General features: G+C 48.8%; 1 protein-coding gene across 3 annotated transcripts; it reads left to right on the forward strand.

Annotated features, from left to right (window-relative positions):
• Positions 1–6,301: 6,301 nt before the first annotated feature.
• LOC146353809 (transmembrane protein 198-like) lies at positions 6,302–23,405 on the forward strand. Of its 3 annotated transcripts, XM_084837350.1 has the most exons (6): positions 8,649–8,935; positions 11,032–11,185; positions 14,220–14,466; positions 16,387–16,962; positions 19,780–19,928; positions 21,170–23,405. In XM_084837350.1, the coding sequence occupies exons 3-6, from the start codon at positions 14,280–14,282 to the stop codon at positions 21,314–21,316; spliced, it is 1,059 nt and encodes a 352-aa protein (XP_084693476.1). In that variant the 5' UTR covers positions 8,649–8,935; positions 11,032–11,185; positions 14,220–14,279; the 3' UTR covers positions 21,317–23,405. The 3 variants fall into 3 exon arrangements, with proteins under 3 accessions (XP_084693477.1, XP_084693475.1, XP_084693476.1); XM_084837351.1 differs by lacking the exons at positions 8,649–8,935; positions 11,032–11,185 and adding an exon at positions 6,302–6,415; XM_084837349.1 differs by lacking the exon at positions 11,032–11,185 and having other exon boundaries at positions 8,640–8,935.
• Positions 23,406–24,952: the final 1,547 nt, after the last annotated feature.

A 24,952-nucleotide genomic window follows, 5' to 3' on the forward strand; every position in this document is an offset into this window, starting at 1 on the left:
AGACTGTTTTCTGTCTAAACATGCATAGGATTGCGCCTGTACTAAATCAAAGCTCCCTGCAAGACCTAGCACCATTCTTAGCATGATAATTTCATGTGTCTCACTATGTGGCTTCCAGTCCATAAAAGCTTATGCCATAATAAATCTGTTTATCTCTATAGTTCTACAAGATTCCTCTTTGGTTTCAAGTTTAAGTATGGTTAGACAAATATTAGCGTAGTAATAACACAACCTTATGTTATTTATGCTTACTCAGAAATAAGCCCTGCTGTGTTCAGTGGAGCTTATACCCACTAGTGTGCATAAGATTGCAGCTTTGGCCAAACGTCAACAATATTCAGGCAAAGGAACACTGAATGGTTGTGGTAAACTAATCAGCCTTGGAAGTTATATTTAAAGTTCCAGTGGAAAATCTGACCTTACATCATTCCTGTGAACTCTAAGGTAGATACTTGCTTTGATGTTGTTCAGGTTTGGCTCAAGCACTTTGCAATGTAACTTCTTCTTGGGTTTAATATTTGCCCTTACTCTAAGACAGGGCTGGGGAACCTGTGGCCCTCCAGATGTTGAACCACAACTCCCATCATCCCTCACCATCGGCCAGGCTGGCTAGGACTGAAGGGAGTCCAACAACATCTGCAGGGCCATAGATTCCCCAGCCCTGCTCAAAGATTATAAAATGGGCTGGATACAGGTTTAGGCATGTGCAACTAGGCTGGCAGAAGGGGACATCTCACCCACTCCTTCCCACAACAACCCCTCCAGTCCTCTGAACAAGCAACCCACAGGCTTGGGGAACCCTGCTGAATGGGGTGAGCTGTGGTGTGGGAGAGAAGGGGAGGAGAGAGCCCTAAAAATCTGCCGGAGCCAGCTTCTGTGAGGGAAATTCAGCAGGTGTAGCTAGTCATGCAAGCTACATCTTTTAAAATTCCCTCTTCTACACAACTGTTAAGGGTGCAGGAGCCCTGTCCTCTTTTGTATTGGACCACCCTGCCAGGATCCTATCTTAGAGATAAAATAGGAAATGGGACAGATCAACCTGAGCTGAGGCTGCAACCCTATGCATCCTTGCATAGAAACAAGTCCCATTAATCTCAGCAGGACAGACATATTTCCAAGTAAACATGCAAAGGGTTGGACGCCAAGAGTGCTATCCTGACTGCACTGAGTCCATCTAGTAAAGGCATGCAAGAGTAGTTTCCCTGAGCCTATAGTGCTTGAGGATCTTTCCATTTGGGCTGGATTTTACCAAACCCTGCATCCTAAAGGGCATTGTCTAGAGAGAGAAATGGCTGCTCAGTGCTGATGTAAATGCTTTCAAACCAAGTTCCAGTTTTCACCAGCAGGGGACAATTCATTCCCTTGAGTTCTTGCTCAAGAGGCAACAGCTGTTCGATGGGCAATATTGCAAAGGAAATTGGCGTGGGCATGTCCTGGCTGGCATTATGGCATCTGGGGAATGAGTCTGTCCTTCAAAGCCAATGGTATGTCCTGTAACTTGAGGAAGCACAAACTCACACTGAGAATGCAGTTCCATAGATTTGGAAGGCTGTAGAAGCAGCTTGAAAATTCAGCTGCCTTTGCACATGAAGGAGTGATATTTCTGCTCACTCAGACACAAATCTTCCGTAGTGCAATTCCACCTGGGTCTGAGGAAGTTTCATTAGAGTCAGCCAGGTGTCTCCTCAGCCCCTGAGGCAATGCATTTCCTTCTTCGTGTTAGGAGTTTCACAGCAGGACTTTGGACACAGCTGGATTGTTAGGTTGAGTAAGCTATAGAGAGCTGAGCCCTTACTGTAATGTGAGGGAAGAAAGAGCAAAATCTCAGGATGTTGAAAAAATATATAGTTTTATTCCTCGAAGCAGCCCAACATGTTTTGGCCCTCTGCTATATATTTTGGGTCTCTTCGGGGTCTAAATGTAAGATGTTTAAAAATTGCGTGCAGAGATCTTTGAAAAAATACGTCTCCAAGATGAATGCTGCAACTGGCAATTTTTTTGCAGGCAATTTTTAAAAAATCTTAAGTTTGGCTCCTGAAGAAGGCCAGAAATATATGGTAGAGGGCCAAAATGCATCAGGCTACTTTGAAGAATAAAACTATATATTTTATTTATTTATTTATTTATTTATTTCATTTCTATACCGCCCAATAGCCGAAGCTCCCTATTTTGTCAACATCCTGAGACTTTGTCTATTTTTTTTTTCCATTGGCTTACTTTAGATGTTCTCCAGTTTTGTCTGACCCTTACTGTAATGCAAATATCTAAGTCAGGGGTGGCCCCATGTGCCTCCCTGTCCTCTAGTAGGGCCCCTGCCACCCCCGCTGCCTCCCCAAATCAGTGGTTTGCAAACTGCTACAGAGACTTAAAAATGACAAATTTGGGGGCGAAAGATTGAAGGCAAAAGGAGAAGGGGATGGCAGAGGATGAGATGGCTAGATAGCATCACCGAGGCAATGAATATGAACTTGAGCACACTCCGGGAGAGAGCGGAGGACAGGAAGGCCTGGCGTGCTATGGTCCATGGGGTCACGAAGAGTCGGACATGACTTAACGACTGAACAACAACAACAAAAATCTCTATAGCGGTAAATCGCTATAGTGGCAAACCACCTCTTTTTTTGCTGCTGCCACCAAATTTTAACAGCACAGGTGCAGGAGTGCAGCCTGCAGGGGATCCAAGGGGTGGAAAGTGGCCCCCAGACCACCCAAAGTTGCTGACTCCTGATCTAGCAGTACCTGGGCATTTCCCAAGGCCTGTAAAAACACAATTTTACTAGTTGTACTGGCTGGTTGACTGGGGAACCTGGGGAGGGGAAGCATCAGTCTGCACGGCCCGCAGGCTCTATACAGCCCCCAGGCACCAGTTGTGCAGTCCTTATAACCATCTGCATGAGTCGCTGTGTAGGAAGAGACTAAATCTCCTCTTCCCCCAGCGACCTCAAAGCAGCTGGCATCACAGTTTTCTTGCTGCTACTGATGGGGCAGAAGCAGCAATCCCCATTGGGGTCACTGGGAGGACAAGGGGCTTTAGCAGAATTGTTGTGATGGGAGGCCAGGTTGAAACCTCTTCCCACTCCCATCTTGTGCAGTATCACTGGAATGAGGGGGCAGGTTAAAGCCTCCCCCCATCCCAGTGATCTTGCGCAGGATCACTGCAATGGGGGTGAGGTTAAAGTCTCCCCACCCCTTGTCTAAGTTATTCAAGAAATAAAACTTTCCCCAAGCCTTGGGACAAATTTATCTCTTAGTTTCCTATCATCTTATCGATTCCTGAGCTTCATTGAGGCAGTACTGTTATCTACTCATTGTCTTTCTCATGCCATTCATATTTTGTGAAGTGGATAGTAAACCTGAGGGCGGGGACTGTCTCATTACTAACCTTTGTAAGCTGCTCTGGGAGCCTATTTTTGGCTGAAGAGTGGGGTAAAAATACTGCAGATAAATAAATGAATATACTTGATGATCTGGGATGACTTGCCCACATAATGCCTTTTGCCACTCTTTGTTCACACCATCAGATTAAACAAACACTTATAAAATGGTAGCCTTTTCCCATTCTGCCAAAAAGTGTTTAAGAATGCAACCTATATATCTACTCAGAAGTAGGTGCCATTGAGTTCCATGGGGCTTACTCCCAGATAAATGTATATAAGGTTGCAGCCTAAAGTGTTGGGTGATTTTCTAATCTATTTTAAGGGGCAATCCTATACATGTCTACCCTAGAGTAAAGCCCATCCAGTTTAATAGGGCTTCCTTCCAGGTAAGCAGATATAGGATTGCAACCTCAAATGATGTCATTCAGGGCTGCTCAACATGAAGCTAAATTCCCACAACTTTACCAGGGCTTCTGCTTCTGGATTCTTTGTGGGATTATGATTGGCTCCTTTCCATGTTTTTTTCCCCTTTTTTTCTTTCTGCGCAAGTTCTATACACTTAATTATAAGGCCACTAGATGGTGCTGTGGTATCGCTGTGATAAAGCACCATTTCATCAGTACACCATAGATTTACCACAGATCATAGTGGGACGATGATCGTCGTCATGAAAAAACTGCGAATGAAAAAGTTTGCAAAGAGCAGGAGGTGCCCTGGAGGATGACAACATCATGTATAGGATCTGCGAACTTCTGTGAGTCACCAGTCACAAGTGCATGATAAATGCCTTGTGTAGAAACAGTGTCAGTCAGTCTGATGACTACACTTGAAATCAGAATGGTACAGACTGAAAAAGTTTGTTAACTCAGCTGGTTGGGAAATTATTCAGAAGATACAGACTTGCTTATTCCAATCACTGGGTAAATGTAGGACCAGTTATTTGGGAATGGCACTGATGTGTATCAGGAACATGGGGCGCAGTCAGTGCATCAGAGGCCACCCTTCCCTGGCCTGGTGCCCTCCAGATGTTTTGGATTACAACTCCCAACATTCCTGACCATGCTGGCTGTGGCTGATGGGAGTTGTTCCAAGACATCTGGAGGGCACCAGGTTGGGGAAGACTGCCATAGGCACTAAACTATGAACAAGTACTTAGTACATTGTAGGAAGCTGAATATAAGCTGTCTGAGAATCCTGATCAGACTTTCCCTCTCTTTACATTTGTAATCCCCAGTCTCCTCTCAAATCTTCAGATTAAAAAAAAGAAAAAAGAACTAAGGCTATTCTGCCTCCCGTTCTCCTGTGATTCAGTAGTGTCTCCTTTCTTTCCTCTCACAGCGCTGGGGAAAATGCAGAGCCTGCTGTCTCCCAGCCTGCTATTCACGCTAGCCCACCTATTCTGCCCATCCTATTTTGCTAGGAATAGAATGGCAGCAAGGAGTTAGCTGATCATGGGCAACCCAGCTACTGTGAGGCAACCCCTTTTCCAAGGATCATGTGCCTGATGTGACAAGCCCAGGCCTCGGGTGCTGAGAGTTGCCTCTGACACAAAGCCCCCTCTGTTTGCCAGAGCCTGTGCTGGAGAGAGTCAAGTGTGGCTCCGAGGAAGGCAGGGCCAGAGGGCACATTGTTTGGAGACTTGTGGAAGATTGTAACGTTTGGACATTATTGCCCACCTCCCAAAGGGGGCTGTGGGGGAAGGGATACCCTGCAAGTGGAGAACTAGAACACAGCAGGAGCTGGCCATGAAGAACCCTTGAGAAAAACTACAAGGACTCTTGTGGCAGGTTAGAGAACCAACATGTTTATTATGGTATGAGCTTTCATGGACTGGAGTTCACTTCATCAGATGCATGGATTTGATGAAGTGGACTCCAGTCCACAAATGCTTCTGCGATGGCAAACTGGTTAGTCTTTAAGGTTCTACAAGACTCTTGGTTGTATTTACTGCAACTGACTAACGCACCTACCCCTCTGAAAATTGTTGCTGGTAACGGAATAGGTTGTAGGCTCCAGTTAGCGGGTAGACTAGGGGTAGTCTGATACCTGATGTTGCAGGTATCAGGAGCTTTGTGCCCTGACAGGGGACTGTAGACTAGTGGATTAGTATGGTTGGAAGCTGACTAGGTGAACAGAGTCTAGAAGATGATGTTCCAGGTTACAAAATGGTTAAGATTTTACCTTTTCTTGGGTAGTAAGAGGGAAGAAATCTGTGCAACTCAGAAACACGTAACTCTCGCCAGCACAGTTCCACTGATAAAAGGCATTGTCAAAATCATCTTGGTTCCCAGCTTCCAGGCTTTCACTCAGACCCTATTCCCCTTCATTATGAGACCAACATGGGTGACAAAAGGTCTCCTGGGACCTGATTTTGGAAGGAGAGCAGAGAAAAGTGGGGACTGCTGCAGGAGTAAAGCCTGGAAACAAAGACATTTACAAGAGCTCCAGTCCCCATGGGGTTTTACTGTGGGAGTTCCCCACTGGTGAGGTAGTGTGGCCTGGAAGACAATGCTTTCTAAGGACCTGAATATTTTTACTTGAAGGTTTATTACTGTGGCGTCTAGAAGACTTCACAGCAGGCTCCCAACATTGAGCATCTTCTAGCACGCTAGATTCTATACAACAGCCTTCCCCAGCCTGGTGCCCTCCAGATGTTTTGGACTACAGTTCCCACCAGTTCCAGACAGAATGGCCAATGGCCAGGGATGAAGGGAGGTGTAGTCCAAAGCATCTGGAGGGTACCAGATTGCGGGAGGTCACTGTTCTCCAGAGAGCTGCCTGGATCCTGATGTAGCGCTCTCCCCCATTACCCCGAGCAGTGACAAGTCCCAGGGTCAGCACTACTCGTTTAGTTTCTATTGGATGAGAAAGCACTGGAGACTTATGGTGTCTTTGCATTATTTGTTGCATATGCAAATATACAGGCAAAGCCTACTGGAACTAAGGAGACTTGTAAAGGCAAGAAGCGAGAGGGCTGATCTGGCATCAGATCCCAGAACACCCTGGTCCAGCTTTACATGATTGCACCCCAGTTTAAGGTAACTCCTAATTAAACTCTTTGCTCTCTGCCTGTTTCTCTGGATTCAAACACTGAAACTGCCTTAGTCTAACATTTACAGTTGGGCAGTACCTTTATTAGAATCAACCAAAATTCCACCCCCCAAATGTGCAAGCTTTCAGGTTCTCCAGAACTCTTCATCACACTAAGTAGTACAAAAAGCAGCAGATAGGGGAAGAACAGAAAAGTCAAAAAATCTGGCCAGATGTTGTACAAGGTTTACAGTTTAGACAGACAAAGTCTCAAAGTGGAGTTCTGCCATCTAAATGATAGTCAATGATAGGTGTTGCAGGTATCAGGTTACACCTGTTTCCCTTTCCCCTTCCACTATCTGAATAGTGTCACCCTCCCAAATACTTTTGGTTATTACATCCTAAAGGTTGGAGAGGAGTTTCCAGCTCTTAAGGCACATTACTGCTTCCCACCCCCAGTCTGTTGCCTGCCACTCATTGATTGCCCCCAAACCATCATCAAGACAATCCAAACTCCTAAGACCAGTATTCCAGGGCACAGGCAGAGGAAGGGCTTTGCCTTGGAAAGAATCAGCTTGTGCGAAGTGGCAAGGCACCTGGCTCAGCAGAGGGTGAGAAAACCTTGCTGGCAGGAGGCATAAGGCCCTTGGCAGTGTCTCAGAGGTTGCAACAACGTTGCCAGCCTTTTCTGTGCTAGGCTCAGAAGGAGGAAATACAAAAGACAGATGGACAGACAGTTGGGTGATCTGTCCTGGGGAGGCGGGGATACCATCTGATCACTGATGGCCAGAACAGGAAGAAGCGAAGCAGCCGCTGCCCATTAAGGCCCTCCTGCAGTGACAAAGACATGGGGGCCCAAGCTAACTTGGCTGTGGCTTTGCTGGGACCATCTGCTCCTCCCTCTTTGCCACTGGTGGAATGGCTGCTTGCACCACTCCACTGCATTCCTTACAGGAAAAACTGGGATGAGGAGCAAGAATGAGACTTACTGGGACTCAAAAGACAAGAGAATGGCACAGCCAGGAAGCAGAGAGCCCAGGAATCACACACACCCCGCCCTTAGTTTTGGACTACGACTGGGGCCCAGCAGGTTAGATTCAGCGTGGCTGACTCTTGAAGATGTTTTTACACATCACATGAAAAGCGCCTTTTGAGCTTTCTTTGCGCAATTTGTGCAGGATCCGAGGATGTTTTCCTGTAGAATGGTAACTGTGGCCAATGATTGCTTTTACCTTTGCAGAGCAGATGCAGGGAAACCAAAGTTGCACTTTTAGCATCACTTTTGAAAAGCCTGGAGGCTCAGTATGTTGGTGGAGTGGGGGTGGGGGCTCACGAGCAAGTGCAGACACGCAGCTGACTGGACTGGCAGATCTCCCAGTCAGGAATCGGGCAGGTGCACTACCGGGGGCTCCTGCCCTCCAAGGAACGCCCCCCGTTCCATCCTGCCTGCTCCACACCCGGGCAGGCTGTGCTCGTCCAGTTGCTGCGATGACGCTTTAGGCACCTGCTTGCCCAGCTGGCCGCGAATAAGCTTGCAAAGAAAGCCTGGAGGGCTATTTGGGGTGTCCGCTGCCCGCATTGCAGAAGCGACGGGACGGGACAGCACCGGTTCCCAGGTCCCCTAGACGGAGCCCAGCAGCCTGTCCACACTCTCTCTCTCTCTCTCTCTCTCTCTCTCACACACACACACACACACCCACACCCACACCCGTTAAGGTGAGAGGGAGCTTCTAAGGCAGGACTCCTGGGTCCTCTCTCGGATCTTGCAACCTGTTGAAAGGGAGCAGCAGGAGGGCAAAATCCCAAGGCTCTGGGAAGGAAATTATGCCGTGGGGTTATGGGGAGAGAAGCTGGTAGCCAGGACTCTTCCCCCCTCTCTGGCCTGCAGCAGCCGGCTCTCCCGACACTCGCCTCGGGACTCTGCCTTTGCCCGCAGAATCTCTAGCCTAAATTGCTTCTTTCTCTGCGAAACAATCAAACAATTATCTAAAACTGGAAGAAACCAAACCCCTAGCCCGGGAGGGGGGGTTATGGGCAATTCTTTTCCAGCCGCTGCTTTTCGCCCCCCTGTGAGCGGCCGTTGCAAACAGCCAGCCTTCTGCGAGTCTCGGGAGCCTCCCACCCCTCGCCCTTTGCCAGAAACCGGGAGGGGGCGATGGCCCCTTTCTTTCTCTGAACCCACTTCCCCCCCCCCCGGTCGCCCAACTTCTTAACTGGCCCCTCCCAGCGCTTGATGAGGTCACTCTTCAGCTGTTGTAGGAAAAGATTTTTTTTGCAGAGTTTCGAACAGGGGGAAGGGGGCTAGGGGGAAGGGGGCTAGGGGGAAGGGGGCTAGGGGGAAGGGGGCTAGGGGGGGGTCTTAGCCGCTTCTGGCAGGGAGGGGATTGATCTGTTAGTTAGGCAGCTCTTTTGCATGCTCTTTCAGTTCCCAACAGCTACTCTCTGGAGTGGGTGGAGCTGGTGGGATGTTGCTTTTGCAGACCAGTCCTTTCTGCTATATGCAGTGGTGGGGACCCCTTCCTCGACGGGTAAGTTTTACCATGGAGTGTATTTTTTGTTGTTTTTATGTTGGGCTTCCGGTGATGCGGATAGAAATTCTGATTGCAGTTATTCGTAGCGTTATAGGAATAACACTACGAAAATCCGTCCCCCTCCCTCCTTTATCTTCCCCAAGCAATATAGTTTTAAAATAAAAGTGTGTATAAACTCATTGCAAAGAGCAGTGTTGGGGGCAAAATTTTAGGGGGTCTTTGCCAACCTGGAACTGGCCAGTACTCAGATCAGTATGACTGGAAGAAGGGGAGCCATCTCCGGAGGAGATTAACGGTGGAAGAAGAATTGGGGATGGTGTAGCAAGATTTTTTTTAATCCTGCCAGTGCTCAGGATAAAGTGCAGAGGGATCCTATCTGCCCCTCTGCACTTCTGCATTCCTCAGATTAATATTGAGGTAGCTAAATGCACAGATGAGACCGAGTTTTAAAAAAAGAAAAAGGAACTGGGAACTAGCAACTAAGTCTCCTCCTACCAAAGAATCCCATGTCTGTAGCATGACTGGTGGGGGGCGGGGTTGTGGTTCTCTCTAAAATGTCTTTAACAATCTACAGAACTTTGTTGCGAGCCCTAAATGTTAGGGATTACTTGCTCATTCTTCCACCCACCCCCCAGATTCCCAGCTGTGTCCTTTCCTCCCTCACCTGAATACAAGCTAGCTAATAGTGGTATTCTAAACTGATTTGCGCTCTCTGATCCCAAAGGGAATATTTCCGTTTAACTCAGCACTGTTTTCCTGTCTGGGATCCAAGCCATGGATGGGGGAAGAGGAGCCAACAGCACCTCTGTAGCCATTATTGTATACATACCCACACAGACACACACACACTAATAGCCAGGATTTGGTGACCCGTTGGTTCAGCTGCAGCTCTAAACGTGGCACATATGCATGTACAGGAGTGGAACACTGTATCTGAAAGTGCTTGGTTTGGGGAGCATATACCCGGTGAATCGGGGGGGGGGTGGTGGCTAATTTTTAATTTGAGCCTGTGCTCAAGCTCTACTCCGGACTCAGTGTTAGCTTGAAATACTTGCTGGTTCATCTTATCCATAAAGGTAATAATAGAAATGCTTCTGAGCATATGCAGTGTGCTTTCCCACTCATTTTTCCCTCCCTCCCCAAAGTCACTGCCACCAGCCTTGATAAACTTTGGATTAAGGAGCAGACAGCTAGACTACATAGGCATGGCTTCCATCGGATTTCTGCTCAGATGCCTTTGTTAGAAGTTAAGGGTTGAATTCTACCTTAATTAAGGTATATGGGGTTTGTACTTTTACTTCTCTTCAGCTAGTACTTGCTATACACTCTTACCGTTGCCCCCTCCAAAAATACAATGAGAACTAGAATCCAATAGCCAAGAGGCTTCCGAGAAAAGCCTGGATAGTTTAGAAAAGGTTAAACCCTCTACATGATCCCTGGGTATGTGCTATGAGAGAGTGACTCTATAAGCTACTTCGCAGAGTCTGTATTTTCTTGCATGGGAAGAGTTTTCACATAACAATGAGCATCTGAGTTTCATGCTGTTCCTTATGTGAAATAGCACACACCATGTCTCAAATTGTGTGTAATCCCACTTCCAGCTGCTGTTTCCCAGTACACATACATGACCTGATATATGTGCATGTGTGACCATAACACCTGACTATCCACATGTGGGTTTTATGCTATTTCCTTGGAAGGAGTCATGTGTGACTTCTGGCGCAGCCCTATTAAGTGCTTAAAGCAGATGAGTTACCTATTCACTTGCTTCAGCCATCCTGCTATACTTCGGGTGCCATAAAATGTGGACTTCTAAAACCCTTTCAACACATGGTTGTGGATCCACATTAGTGGCCGATGGTACAGAATTGGAAGGAGAAGCGGCAGTTGTGGTTCAGTTAAAATCAGCATGATCTTGTGATGATGGTATAAGAGAATTGCAACTCATAAACACTCGGGGCTGGCTTTGGCTTTCTACACAGATGAGAGACCCTCTCTGTGAATGCTTTACTCCCCTTGCAATTCGGATCCCCGTTCTCTCTCCACCCCCCTGTAATTTTTCACTGCCATATTGTAAAGAGTTTTTCCTCTAGTTCCAGGGTAAGCATGATTGAATTAGGACCAGAGTTTCGGGGACATGTCTTTGCAGCTCAGTGACTGTGCAATACTCCTCAGGGGCCATAGCTCAGTGGTAGAGCACCTGCTTTGCATGCAGAAGGTCTCAGGTTGCGTCTCTGACTTCTCCAGGTAAGGCTAGGAAAATTCCTGTCTGAAACCCTGGAGAGCTGCTGCCAGTCAGTGTTGACAACACTGGGCTAGATGGATGAAGGGTCTGACCCAGTATAAGGCAGCTTCCTATGTTCCCAAAGCTTCTGTCGAGGACAGATGTCATGTTTGTCTGTTATGGATATGCCTGCATTGACTTCTGATACCTACAAATGGAACAGAGGTTGGATATAGGCAACGTTGCCAAACTGAAACTTTAAAAGTAAACAAGAAATAAGGGAATATGTTTATGTTCTTTTAGTCTGTGATGTTCTGAACGATGGGGAAATTCTTCAAGAAAGTGGGCACTTGGCAACCCTAATGATAAGGGAGTCCTGGGGGCTCTGTGTGTTTCTTCGCCTTTCACCAAGCTTGAAATAGGGCCTATATGAAAAATGATGGATACCTTCCCCCCTGAAGCTGGGAAGAGAGCCCAGACGTTCTGGCTCCTCATTCTACCTCCTCTTCCAATTCACTAGGCTTCCCCTACAGAGCTGGGAATAGGACCCAGAAGTCCTGGCTGGTGACCAACTTTAAATAGTTGTTGAATTTAGATGTAATTATGGATTTCCACCTCTTTGTGTCCCTTGTCAGCCCCAAAGTTGCCCCCTCTTATCCCTCCCTGGTAGAAGGGGAGGGATTACAGGTTGAATGCATAAACTTTGGCTTGGATTTGATGTGATGGCTGCCACATTTGGGGAGTGGGGAGGAGGAGTTATGTATGTTGCCAATTTGAGCTGGGGGTGTTTTTTTGCAGGGGGGGGAATTAGTCATGCTTTCCACCACTTTGGGTCATGTGAACAGCTTAACCCTTGGGAAGTGTGAAGGGGATAGGAAATGAGATGCTTTGGAGGCTGAGACTGGGGAACAAGGTGGGTAGGCTCTAGTGACCATAAGAAGAGCCCTGCTGGAGCAGACCAAAGGCCTATCTAGTCCAACATCCTGTCTTCCCACAGTGGCCAACCAAATGCCCCAGTGGGAAGCCCACAATCGGGAGAAGTGGGCAATGGCACTTTCCCATCATGTTCCTCAGCAGCTCCCCTGATAATGGAGGTAGCACACAGCCATCGAGACTAGTAGCCAATTAGCTTTGTCCTCCATTAATTTGTCTAATTCTCTTTTAAAGCCATCCAAGTTGGTGGCCATCGTGACATCTTGTGGCAGCAAATTCCATAGTTCATGTCTGAAGAAGGACTTCCTTTTGTCTGTCCACCATTCAGCTTCACTGGGTGACCCTGAAACCTCCCTGTCCACTTTCTATCCAATTTTATTTCTATTCAGTTTTATTCAATATTTTCTATCCAATTTTATACACCCCCATGTCCCCACCGCTTAACTCACTTTTTTCCTAAATTAAAAAGTCCCAAATACGGTAATCTTTCCAGCCCCTTGGTCATTTTGGTTGCCCTTTTCTGCACCACTTCTTGCCCTACAGTATCATTTTTGAGTGTAGTGTGTGAATGGTGGGGGAGGGGGACGTGTGGAGACCAGGCAAGCTTGTCGGCTTTGCTCCTGGCTGAATGTCAGTGGCTTGTTCATCTGTTTATTTAGTCGGCTTCTTCAAGTTTGGCCTGAGGAGTAGTGGGAGGATTAAAAGAAATATCTCCCCACCCCCTGTTCCCCTGTCACCAATTTTTCTGGTGGTAGAAGTGTAATCATAAACCATGGGCTATTGGAGTACTCTAGCAGGGCAACACCCTAACAATACATATTGAGACATTTTTATTACGCTTCCTCGTGTGCGTATATGCACCATTTTGATGCTCTCTTTTTTCCTGTTTTTTTTGGGGGGGGAGTAGGGTTGGCTCTGCTGTACTTCGGTGCTGCCCTCTTCTTCCTCTTAAAGATATACCCATGAAGATATACCCTAAACAAAAATATACCCTAAACAAAAATACGTTAGGGGCCTCAGTTTTTGCCGTACCATCTCCTCTTCTCTCCTTGCTTCCTGCGCATGTGCGTGCGCACACACATGCACACGCCTCCCTCCCCCATCATCAGGCATTCCTTCCATTGCTATTCTTGCCCAGCATCACATTTAGAGGATCTGCTAGGGCTGGCTTTTGGGGTGCAAATCAAGACCCCTCCCCCCCAAACACCAGAGGAGGCAGCGGTAGACGACTGGGGGCGGGGAGGAAGTAGGAAACAGACACAGCGTCACCAGCTGGCATAGGCAGCTGCACATGGGAGCTGATGCCTTCTACCACACAGCATCCTTATTTTAAGGTTTAGCAGCCAGGTGTGCTGCATAGCCTCCCTCCCTGCCTAAATAGGTAGTGAGCCTATGTACACCGGTTGCTGGGAGACATGGGTGGGAGGGTGCTGTTGTGCTCATGCCCTGCTTGTGGGTCCCGGTCGACAGCTGTGTGAACAGAATGCTGGACTAGAATCATAGGGTTGGAAGGGGCCTACAAGACCACCGAGCCCAACCCCCCGCTCAGTGCAGGAAGCCTGATTCCCAGGCGGTCTCCCATCCAAGCACTCACCAGGGCTGGCCCTGCTTAGCTTCCGAGATCAGACGAGATCAGGCGCGTCCAGCTATAGACTGGGACCTAGATGGACCCTTGGTCTGATCCAGCGTGGCTCTTATGTTCTTATGTAAATGTTAATGTATTTATTTTTAAGGGGCCACTTTCTACCACCACTTAGCAAACTGAGGCAGGGGTTGGAGACGAGAGTGACCAGGGCCCTGGGGAAGAGGGAGAAGGCAGTGGAGCATGAGGGGAGAAAGTGGCGTGGCCAGGCAGACAGCTCCAGGGGAAAGAGAGCGGGGTGGTGCCTGGGGTCCCCGAAGTGTGCCTTTCACAGGGTCCCCTCAAAACCTGGCAGAGCCACTGACCCTATCCTAGCCTTCCCGCTAGCTTGAAGCCTAACCTGAAGGAGTTGGGGGAGACAAAGGGTCTCTAACTGTGCTACTGGGGGAACAGGAGTTTGATGGTTTGTGACTCTCTGAAATCCCGCCCCCCCGGATGTGGTATTTGGCATGACTAAAGCCCAAGCAAAACTCTCTCTCCAGGCTGTCTCCCCCAGTTGGATGGCTTTTGAAAGCTGAGCTGCATCATCCTGCCTGGTGAGCATGGATCCCACCTTGCTGCTTCCGCTTGTTCTTACACCGGACCCCCGGGGCTTTAATCATGGGGCAGCAGAGCCCAGTGAGCCTCCCTTGGACCCCTGCAGCCTCCTTTCTGCAAGACACTACGAGGTGGTGCCCTGCGTGATTTGTGCTCTCTGCTGCATTTTTGGCGTGGTGTACTGCTGTTTTGGTGAGTAGGTGGGAAAGGAGAATGTCAGTCTGTCTGTGTAAGCTCCCCTTCTCAGTCCTCTGCCTGTCCCTGAGAGTTTGGCCACAGTGTCACCTTCTTAACTTTCTGCTTCTGATGTTGATAAGCAGACTTGCGTGATACTGCTTGAGCAAGCGAGGTGGGGAGCAGGTGGAAGACATTTCCTTAGCACCCAGTGGTTGGTACGGACTTGGAAGTACCTTTCCAAAGCTTATATTTTTCCCGTCAACTCAGGCTCATCTTTTATATCCAGGTGCCCCTAAACTGCGCACATGTGTGTGTATGTGTGTGTGTGTGTGTGTGTGTGTATATGCACGCGCGCTCACACACATCAATCTGTCTGTGTGGGCATGCACGTGCTGTGCAGTTCTATTTTCAAGGTACTATCATTTTTTAAATGTAGAAATTCTAAATAATAATAAATTAATAAATTATTTATAAGTAATAATAAGGCCAGGACCTTATTAGCACAACCTTGCCATGCATCCACAAAAGTTATTAGTTGTCAAAATTATTGTTTACTAGCCTGCCAGACCTACATACCTATATTGGTCATTTCGTGTTCAATAACAGCTTGAAAGGGGTGGGGGATGGGGGAAACAAAACTCAGCTCCTTTCCAGTGGTCGGGAGTTATCCTTCTAGTCATGCAGCAGTGATACTCCCATGCCCAGGTGTTGAACAGGTGCATGGCTACTTGCAAGCCTACGTAGTAGTATTGCCATATTGGTATTCCATCAAGAAAGCCAATTCTCAATTGACCAAACAGGTGCAGTTAGACAGCATGCTCCATAACAAGGGATAGATTCAGTAAAGATCAGCAACAGGTGGAACTGGCTGCAGGTTTTTCTTGATGTGGCACTCCTCCTTTCCTCGCCTTCCCCCCACTCCCATGGCTCTACCAAAAGGAGCAGAGTGCAACTCCCCCTTTTAAAAATTTATTTAGTACACTTTTATCCCATCCTTCCTTTAAATAGGTCTGGGTAGCACATGTAGTTCTCCCCCCCACCACCACCACTACCACACCTTTAACTTTGCAACCATCCTGTGGGGTAGGCTAGGCTGAGAGATTATGACTGGCCCATGTTTACCCAGTGAGCTTCATGGCTGGGTGGGGATTTGAACCCAGGTCTCCCTGGTCCTAATCTGACACTCTAACCCAGCTCTCCAGAACTTCTGGAGGGTACCTAGTCAGGGATATCAACTCCCATCTTCCCCAGCCAGCATGACCAGTGGTCAAGAATGCTGGGAATTGTAATCCAAAACAGCTGGAGGCCACCAGGTTGGGGAAGGCTGCTCTAACCACCACACCCCACTGGCACCAGAAGCAGAACAAAAGCAAAATGGTTTTAAGAGTCTTAAATGAACCTGTTATATGTATTAAGTAACCTGGGGATCTTAGCCTTCAAAGAATGAGCAGAGAGGTTAGGGAGACAGTTGTAACTTTTCATCATCTTGACTCATAATTCTGGAAGACCCCCCCCACTCAATAAAACAGGGTGGTTTTAAGTCACAAATTGCACCCTCCCCCAATACTCAGTGCTCATTTCAATTGCACTAATTCTCCAAGCTATAACAAGAACAGTGTGTCCTTCGGACTTGATCTATTTCAAATAACTTCAAGTAACAAGTTGCTCTTTCACAGTAGTGATGATAATGGCAAGTCTGCGTCATAAAGTGCAGTAAACCTTTGTTCCGGCTGTTTACAAAAAGGGGGGCAATTTTTCAGAAGCTCCTTTTTCTTGCCAGCTTTTCTGCATCGTACTGTAAGGGTAAATTGAAAACATACTGAGAATGTGGATGTCACGCTTTGTCAATCGCCCCTGCCTTGACCCACCCTTTCATGGGCAAGCTGGCTCCCATGTTAACGTTTCCTCTGCTGACCTTCCTTTTTCTGTTGCCAGGTTATCGCTGTTTCAAAGCAATCATGTTTCTGTCAGGGCTGCTCTTTGGCTCGGCTGTGATCTTCCTGCTTTGCTACAAGGAGCGCATCCTGGACACGCAGCTGAGCCTGGAGGTGAGCGCCGGCATCGCCCTGGGCATCGGAGTCCTGTGCGGCCTGGTCACGATGCTGGTGCACTCGGTTGGATTGTTCTTGACGGGGCTTCTGCTTGGCTTGCTCGTGGCCACAGCTGGGCTGGTGGCCACTGAGCCCCTGTACGTACTGCCCAGTGCGTGGGTCCCTGCCGGATCTCTGCTGGGCTCGGCGCTCTTGGGTGCTGTTGTGGCCTTGCGCTGGCAGAAAGCCCTCACGGTGATCTCCACAGCCGTGTTTGGCGGTGCTGTCCTTACTCTTTGCTTGGACTACGCAGTGGAGAACCTGGCTTTGGGCCACCACATCTATGAGCGCCTCCGCCTGGCACCTTCTTCTCCGCTCTGCTGGTGCGGCTGGGCCGTGCTGGCAACTTGGCCCGGCCTTGCCTTGATGGGGGTGCTGCTGCAGTGGAAAGTGACCGCTGAAGGCTTCTCCCACACTGATGGTGAGTGGAAGACTTCAGGCCCTTTTGAGACAGGGGACTAGATTAGCTCTGTGCGGAACTGACAGGCCCACAAACAAGCGTATTGCCCCCTTCTCTTTCCCCAACCCTTGCCCCGCTCTATTTATACTGCTTGGAGGGCGGCCACTTAGGGATTGCTGCAAAAGAGGGCAATATTTGCATGTGCTAATTTGTCTCAATAAATTTCTAAATTTGCATAATTATTACAATTTAAATAGAAATACAGTACATCTCACTGCAGTGTGAAAGACTGTGACCAGGTGAGTTCAGGGATTCACTGTTGATGGGCAGTAGGGCAGCCCTTCAAACAGAGGACCATCCTCCATAAAAGAGGCCACCCTAAGCTTGTCCGAGTGAAAGTTGTGGAGGGAGCCGTGGGTCAGGAGAGACTGAGGGATCTTGGGGGTGATAGGTGGGTTCCATATTCTGGGGGTGGAGGGGCCTTCAAGGAGATCCTAAGTGGATGGTTGCTGTACCAGACTGAAGGCCCCTCTCGTTCCTCATTCTGGGTGCAATGAGATGCCTCTGGTGAGCTTGCAAGTGGCGCATGCAGACAACAGCTCTTACTTGTTGTTGGTCCCCAGCCTTGGTTGCTTTAAACATTGTTATTTATTTAAAATATTTAAACAAGGTGGCTGACCAAATCAAGTCTCCATAAAACCACAAACAAATAAAGCAATCTGCATCAGAATTCAGAAATAGTAGCAGCATCCGACCGTATTACAAATGTTTGAAAAAAGGCAGCGCGCCCATGAGATGCTTTCTAAAAGCCAACAAGGGAGCCTGATGGAAGGAGAGAGGAACGTTCTTCCATAGGCAAGGTGCCATGGCCAATACGTCCCTGCTTCTCGTGCCCACCCACCTTCCTTCAGGAGGTACTCTAAAGCAAGCCCCCTGAAGAAGATGTTAAAGGTCAGGCTGACTCATGTGGGAGCTGGCAGCCCTTTGGTAACCTGTCCCCAAGACACATAGCACTGTAAAGGTGAGGACCTGCTCTGTGAATTGTGCCCGGGTATTCAGAAGTATACAGCCTCTGAACATGCACATGAAATTTAACCACCATGGCTAGTCATTGCTGGGTCTGTCTATGAATTTGATTCTAGGTGCAGAATTTTGCGCTAAGAATAATGACAAGTGTCTGATCACAATTGCACCATGCAGATGTGAAAAATGCTGCACAGAGTTCAGTACCATGAGAGCCTTCTTTAAAAAAAAAAAAAGAGAGAGAGAGGAAAAAATCAAATTTCTAGCCTTCAAAGCTGTGAAGATAGGCTTGAAAGCAATACTGGATGACATCTTGGGAGTGTCTGTGTGTGCAAGAGAGCAAGAGCAGGACTTCAGTGGTCAGGGGATTTAGTAACCTGCACAGCACTTTAGTAACCTGCACAGCCCCATGATTAGTAAAAATGAAACAAATTATGCAAAACTAGCAAATACATGCACATTAGTTTAATATGTATATGGTCCACCCTTTGTATTCAGTTTTTCTTGGCACTTGGCATGCAATTGGGATACATCCTATAGATCTGCTTTCCCCAACCTGGTGCCCTCCAGATAGGCTGGACTGCAATCCCATAATTCCTTGCTGGCTGGGAGTCATGGGAGTTGCAGCCCAACCCATCTGGGGGTGGGGGGCAGGTTGGGGAAGGCAGAAGTGGATCCATGCAAATGTGCTGGGTATGTGTACTACTGACTGCAGTCCTCCCGCCGCCCTCACCTGCACCTACACAAGTGTGTGGTGCAGTACATCCCAGTTGCTGCTGTGCAGAAAACTTCGATATGCTTGCCTACCTCTCAGCCCATGCAGGTAGACTACTTTCGGAAGGGTCTTTGGTAGTAGAGAGAGCATGATGACTCAGAACATTGATGGACAACAGGCTGTGAGCCGGTGTGGGAGGAACAGGCCTGAGCTGTGCTGCAGCACAACTGGCCACCTTCCTTTCCTTTCCTTTCCTTCTCCATCCCAGCCCGGTCTCCTCCAGATGTGTTGGGCTGCACATCGCCCCCAGGCTGTGTTGGCTGGGGATGATGGGAGTTGAAGTCCAACACATCTGGAGGGCAGCAAATTGGAGAAGGCAGAGCTAGATGGTTGGACTAGGACTGGGGAAATCCAGGCTCAAATCCCCACTCAGCCATGAAGTTTCCTGGGTGATCTTGGCCAGACGTGTGCTCTCGCTCCTCTTAGCTTAACCTGCCTCGTCGGATTGTTGTGAGGGTAAAATTGTCAGAGGAGAGAGCCTTGAACGCTGCCCTGAGCTACATAGAGGGAAGGATTGGATAAAAATGTAGTAAATTAGTAATAATAAATCTTCCTCTCCCTGCCACCCACCCCAAATGGAACTAGTGAAATCTGATCCATGGAAAGAAAGCTGAGATCCGCTGAGGGATGCAGTAGAATGTGGCATCATAGCAACTGTGTAGAACTCTCTACACATAAGACTTCCCCAACCTGGTGTTCTCCAGATGTTTTGGACTACAACTCCCAGCATTCCTGACTGCTGGCCATACTGGCTGGGTATGAAGGGTGTTGAAGTCCAACACATCTGGAGGGGACCATAAGGAAGCTGCAGGGGGCAGGGTTATCAACAAAAGGGAATGACCAAGGGACTGGGGGGGAAGTATTTTCTCCCCCCCCCAATCTGATTCTGTGTTCTTAGTTTTCTCCCACAGCTGAAGGATTGCTTGGCTTCGTGTGGGAGTTTCCTTTTTCCTTCTGAGCAATTCCCTGTGCTGGGCTCCCGTCTTGAGGGATTTGGGGATGGGCACCATCTGGTTTCACACTCCCGTTCTCTCACCCAGTGGTCCTGAATCGGCGCCAGAAGCAGCTGCAGCTGTTACGGATCCGGCAGCGTGAAGCCAAGAAGAGGCAGAGCCAGGTTCCCCAGGAAGGCTCGTACCGGCATAAGCCCAGTGCTGTCAAGCGCTGTGCGGGAGATGTCCTTGCACCAGTGAGTGGTTGAGGAACAAATTGTTCGTGTCACAAATATTCCTGGTCCTAACCTTCCTGATTCTAACCTTTATCCCTTTTGCTATCGCAGTGCCAACCCCACCATCTCGGCCATTTTGCCATGCAAAACCTCCTCCACAATGCCTTCTTGGCCTTCCCCAGTGTATCCTCTAACCCAAGGGTGGGCAAGCAGATGCTGTTGGACTGCAATTCCCATTTGCTCTAGCCAGTATGGCTAATGGTTAGCACTAATGGGATTTGGACTGCAGCGACATCTGGAGGGCCGCAAATTGCCCACCCCTGCTCTAGCCAGCCAGAGGGAGTATTGACTATGGGATGAGAAGAGAGAACTTCTTACCATCCACAAAGTGTAAGGGGAAGATATCCCCTCCCTTACCTTCTCCCCCTACAATCACCTCTACATGGCAGCCAGTTTGCTCCATTCATTGTGGGATGGTGGCATCCCAAGTCCGTCCTAGACAGCTGTATTTGTGCTGTGTAGATGAATGAAATCCTCTGCTTGCTTGATGTAGGGGAGCACTGTTTCCCTACTAGCCAATTATGCACAATGACCATTGGAAGCCACCTTGACGTAATGGGAGCCCAGGAATGGGGGACAGCTAGAAGAGACACAAGGCCACCTAGTCTGGCCCCTGCCCCAAAGCAGCAAAACCGTCTGCCTGCCCCTGCTAAGACCACTGTAATCTAGACCCAGTATCACAGTCGGAGAGCCCATTCTCTAGAAGAGCTGCATTCCCCTTGCTGGGGTTCCAGTCTGTCTGGAAACCTCACCCTCTGATCAGGATGACCTTCTCCCTAATCCCTGACACATCAGAGTCAGTGTGGTTATTCTGTGGTGAAAGAAACATGACATGAGAAGAGCCCTCCTGGAACAGACTAAAGGCCTATCTAGTCTGAAACCCTGTTCCCACAGTGGTCAGCCAGATCCCTGCGCATCTGCAAACAAGGAGGAACAGATGCTGGACCCGTTGTGGATGCCAGTGAGCTGGGAGTGGCCATGACTTCCTTGTGTGTGTTCCTGCACCTCTGGACACCTGTGTTCCCCTTCCGCAGCTGGCATGTATCGGTGGCAAAAGTCTGGTGCTGTTGCAAACATGAATTGGCTCCTACTGTGAGGAGCCCCCACCCTGCAACGCACCAGCTTCTGTCAAGAAATTATGTTCCCCTTCCCCAGTTTGTGAGCTGACGTGTCTCTCTCTTTCTCCATCTTGCACCTCGAAGAGTTATATCCAGAGCCTGCGTGACCGCCAGCAGCTGAGAACGGGCACCTCCCTGAGCAACCTGAGCACCAATGCTCACACCACTGTGGACCTGGATTATGACTGCGGCTCCACTGTTCCCCTCACCACACCCCGCGGCTGCCTCTGAAGGGGGCGATTTCTTCTTCCGCTCGTGCCTTAAGCAGGGACATAGCACTGCTCAGTCCTGAGTCCTGAATATTTTTGACCTGTATGCAAGCACCCTTGGCCAGTCTGCCATATATTTTTAATTCCTTTTGTAAATCTTCCAAACAGGTGGCTCCATTTCCCTGTCCTTCTCGGGGGGAGTGGGGGGGGAGGCTTGAGACCACTATGACTGAATCAAAGTAGTAGGAGAGAAGGGATTTCAGAAAAGAGAAACACATTAATTTATTTCCAATTAAGTCAAGTAAGGAAGAAAAGCACCTTCCACTGCAGGGGTTCTGCAGCCGCCTTCTGAAGTCTGCTGGAATGAACTGGCTACTCGTGGGTGGCTGTCCAGATCGTTGAAGCTAGTTTAGCGTCTGCCCTGAAGTGGGTTGAGCTAAGCTGCAGGCATGCCCCTTTTCGTTCTAAACGAAGAAGCGATTTGCCCTAGTTTGCAACAGCTCCGGGGTGGGTGGGGAGCCTTGACATTGTGTATGTTTTGGCTTACATAAACTGCCCTCTGTCAAAACTTTACCCTGGGGGTAGAACAGCATGGAGGCAAGGGGGAATGGTTCCCTGTGCTACAAGTTGATTAGTCTGCTTTGTGGTGCTTTTGCAACGTGTTGCCACTTTTTGTATGTGCGCTGTCCGATAGAACTTTGTGAGACCGTTTGCAGTTCAGTTACCCTTTCCCTAGGCAGAGGGCAATCTGACTTGCCCACATAAAGAAGGGAAGGTTACTTTTCCCCCATCGCACATGCGTGCGCGTGTGCGCGCGCGCACACACACACACACACACACACGTGCACACTTGATCTAAGTTAGGGTTGCAGGATCTCTTTCCCCCTGAGGGTCTCATTCCATTTTGGAGAAGCTCTCTGGGGGCCATACTCCAGCAGTGGGTGGGGCCAAAGGCATGAGGGTGTAGGGCTGAAGGCAAAGGGATGCATCCCCAAATACCGGCACACTGTAGTTTAAGGTTCTTCCTGCCAGTAACTAAGCCTTAGGAGAGGCATTTCAGCCTTTCAAAATGAGGAAAGACTGCACAAAAGCTGGGCACCACCGAAAGATTGGTGCTGGGGTTAGGGGAAGGGGGCACGGCCATTTGTGGAGCCCTGGCGACACAGAGTGGGAACCCCGGGTGGCCAAATTTGGCCCCTTAAAACCTGGGATTCTACACCCCTGATCTAGATTAAGCCTCAAGGTGCACCTTCCTAAGTCCTATTCAGGCATTTACCCCTCACACAGTGACAATTGCCTGAGGGGAGTGTAGGACTGCCCCTCTGGCGCTACCCTCTCTGTCATGTCCCCACTGACTTGGCCCCACCACCATCCCTGCGTCAGGGTGGGATGGAGAACCTTCAGCCCTCCAGATGTTGTTGGACTCAAGCTCACATCAGTCCCAGCTGGCATGGCTAATGAGTGGGGATGATGGAAGTTGCAGACCAACAACATCTGGAGGGCCGCAGGTTCCCCATCCTGCATTGGGGGAATGTCTGAAGAGAGGGGAGACCTGCTTTAGTTGAGAAGGAATCCCCTGTCTGATTCAGAACAATGATCACATAGGTCCTAACTTATGGGGGGTGGGGGTAGACTGCATTGTCAGAGCAAGCCTCCCCCTTCAGTCTTTCCTTTCCAATGCATGGATGGTGGCTGGGCTGGCAGGGGTGTGGCCCTGCTCTCCCTCTTAGGCAATGGTAATAGTGTGAGGGGTGAATGCCAAATAGGACTCCAATTGCCATTCCAAGTGTCTTCTTTAATATATATAGTGCCTTACCTGCAGTGAAGTGGTTTTCAGTTTAACTTGACAATGGTGCTTTTACGAACATGTAGACAAGGAGGTAGATCATTTTGTAAAAAAACAACAACCTTAAACTCTATAACTGTAGGCTAACCGCCCAAATTCCAGTTCCTGAACTGAATTAATCCAAATTCCATGTGTACATGTTGGGTTGGAATCCCATTCAAGAGACCTCTCTTTATTATAGCAGATTGTTTCCTGTGGATTGTTTTTTGTTACTGTTTTATAACTCCTGTTTATAATACTAAACGCAGATGCATTTGTGTTGTGCTATCTGTCTCCAGAACTACATGGGTCCCACTCAAGCCGGGGGGGGGGGGGGGCTCACCTTTTGGGCATCCTTGCAAAGACAGCCGCCACCCATCTACATCAAGAGTGGGGAATCTTTTTCAGCTGGAGGGCCGAATTCCATTTCAGAGAAGCTGAGGGGGAGGGGATCACAGTGGTGGGTGGGGCCAGAGGTAAAGGGCATGGGGCCAGAACTACAGAACATACCAGCAAATTTTAGCTTAAAGCTCTTGCTCTCAGTAGCTAATCTTTAGAATGGGGAAAAGCTGCAAAGCTAGCTGGAAAACCACAAAATGATTGGCAATCAGGTGAAAGGGGGCATGGCCAGGAAAAGGGGTGTGGCCATAACCCTGGAGAGCTGGATTTGGCCCCCAGGAGGATGGATTTGGCCCATTTGCCTGAGGTTCCCCACCCCTGGTCTGTGTGGTAATTGGCCTGGAGAGGGGCAGAACAGATGAATCTGCTTCCTACTGGTCACATCTCTGGTCTATCTAGCCTAGAACTGTCTATTCTGACTGGTGGCAGCTATGGAAAACCGACTCAAGACCTTCTCCTTCTCGCAGCAAGCGGATTTCCCTTTCACTGGAGATGGAACACGGGACCTTCTGTGTGTAAAGCGTGTGCTCTAGTTCCTGTGGCAGGAAGAAGAGTTTGGTTTTACTTTGAGGACACGGGATGTTTAGTGTCTCCTGGAGGGGCAACCTAGGGCTAGAGATCAGACAGGGTGAGGGTTGGGGTTAAGAGTGGGTCCTGATGGATTGGGGGGGCAGACTCCAGGAGCTGCCCCCAGGAGCTGCCCCCAAGTGCTGGGTGTTAATATTGGGCCTATAGATACTCATACTCCTTTTGTCCCACCATCACTTCTGCTCAAGCAGGTTTTGCATTTCTTTGAAGAAAGACCTGTGAACAGAGCTGAGGATGAGGGTACTGGTGCAGGCAACAGTGCCTCCCTCTCTCACACCGCTTTCCGTTCTCAGAAAAGATGACAGTCTGTCCTCAGCATGTCTCACCTCCGGCATCATGTGCTCACTCGCTCTCCGTGTGTGTGTGTGTGTGTGTGTGTGTGTTTTGTGTGTGTGTGTGTGTGTGTGTGTAAAACAAATCCTGCATGTGGGCAAGTGCCAGGAATCCTCTGTCTGAAGCTGCAGTGGAAATAAAGTGAAAGAGGTGCTGGTGTCCTGTTCGCAAAAGCTAAAAAGCAGGCCAGCCACTGCCAGGCCAAGACATTGGTTGGGTTAGAAATCCTCTCTCGGTTGCCAGGTTCTCTCGCACAATGCCACATTGTAACAGCCAGCTCTTTTCCCTTGCAAAAATGTTTGCTGATATATATTTTATTTGAAGCAGGAAGTGTATTGCTTCCCTGTCACATACCCATATCTTATTGCAGATGTCAGCCCAAAGCCTTCCCCAACCTGATGCCCTCCAGGTGTATTAGACCACGACTCCCAGAATTCCTGGCCATTGGCTATGCTGGCTGGGGCTGGTGGGAGTTGAAGTCTAAGACATTTGGAGGACACCAAGTTGGGGAAT

Source organism: Heloderma suspectum, chromosome 2, assembly GCF_057233095.1.
Source record: "Heloderma suspectum isolate Gila_16-S chromosome 2, 16-S_ref, whole genome shotgun sequence".
Lineage (NCBI taxonomy): Eukaryota > Metazoa > Chordata > Lepidosauria > Squamata > Helodermatidae > Heloderma > Heloderma suspectum.

What these genes read in the sequence shown, in the direction of transcription:
- LOC146353809 (XM_084837351.1), top strand. Translation starts at nt 14,280, where the DNA reads ATGGATCCCACCTTGCTGCTTCCGCTTGTTCTTACACCGGACCCCCGG. An exon ending in CGTGGTGTACTGCTGTTTTG is followed by an intron (nt 14,467 to 16,386) that starts GTGAGTAGGTGG and finishes TTCTGTTGCCAG; the next exon opens with GTTATCGCTGTTTCAAAGCA. An exon ending in AGGCTTCTCCCACACTGATG is followed by an intron (nt 16,963 to 19,779) that starts GTGAGTGGAAGA and finishes TCTCTCACCCAG; the next exon opens with TGGTCCTGAATCGGCGCCAG.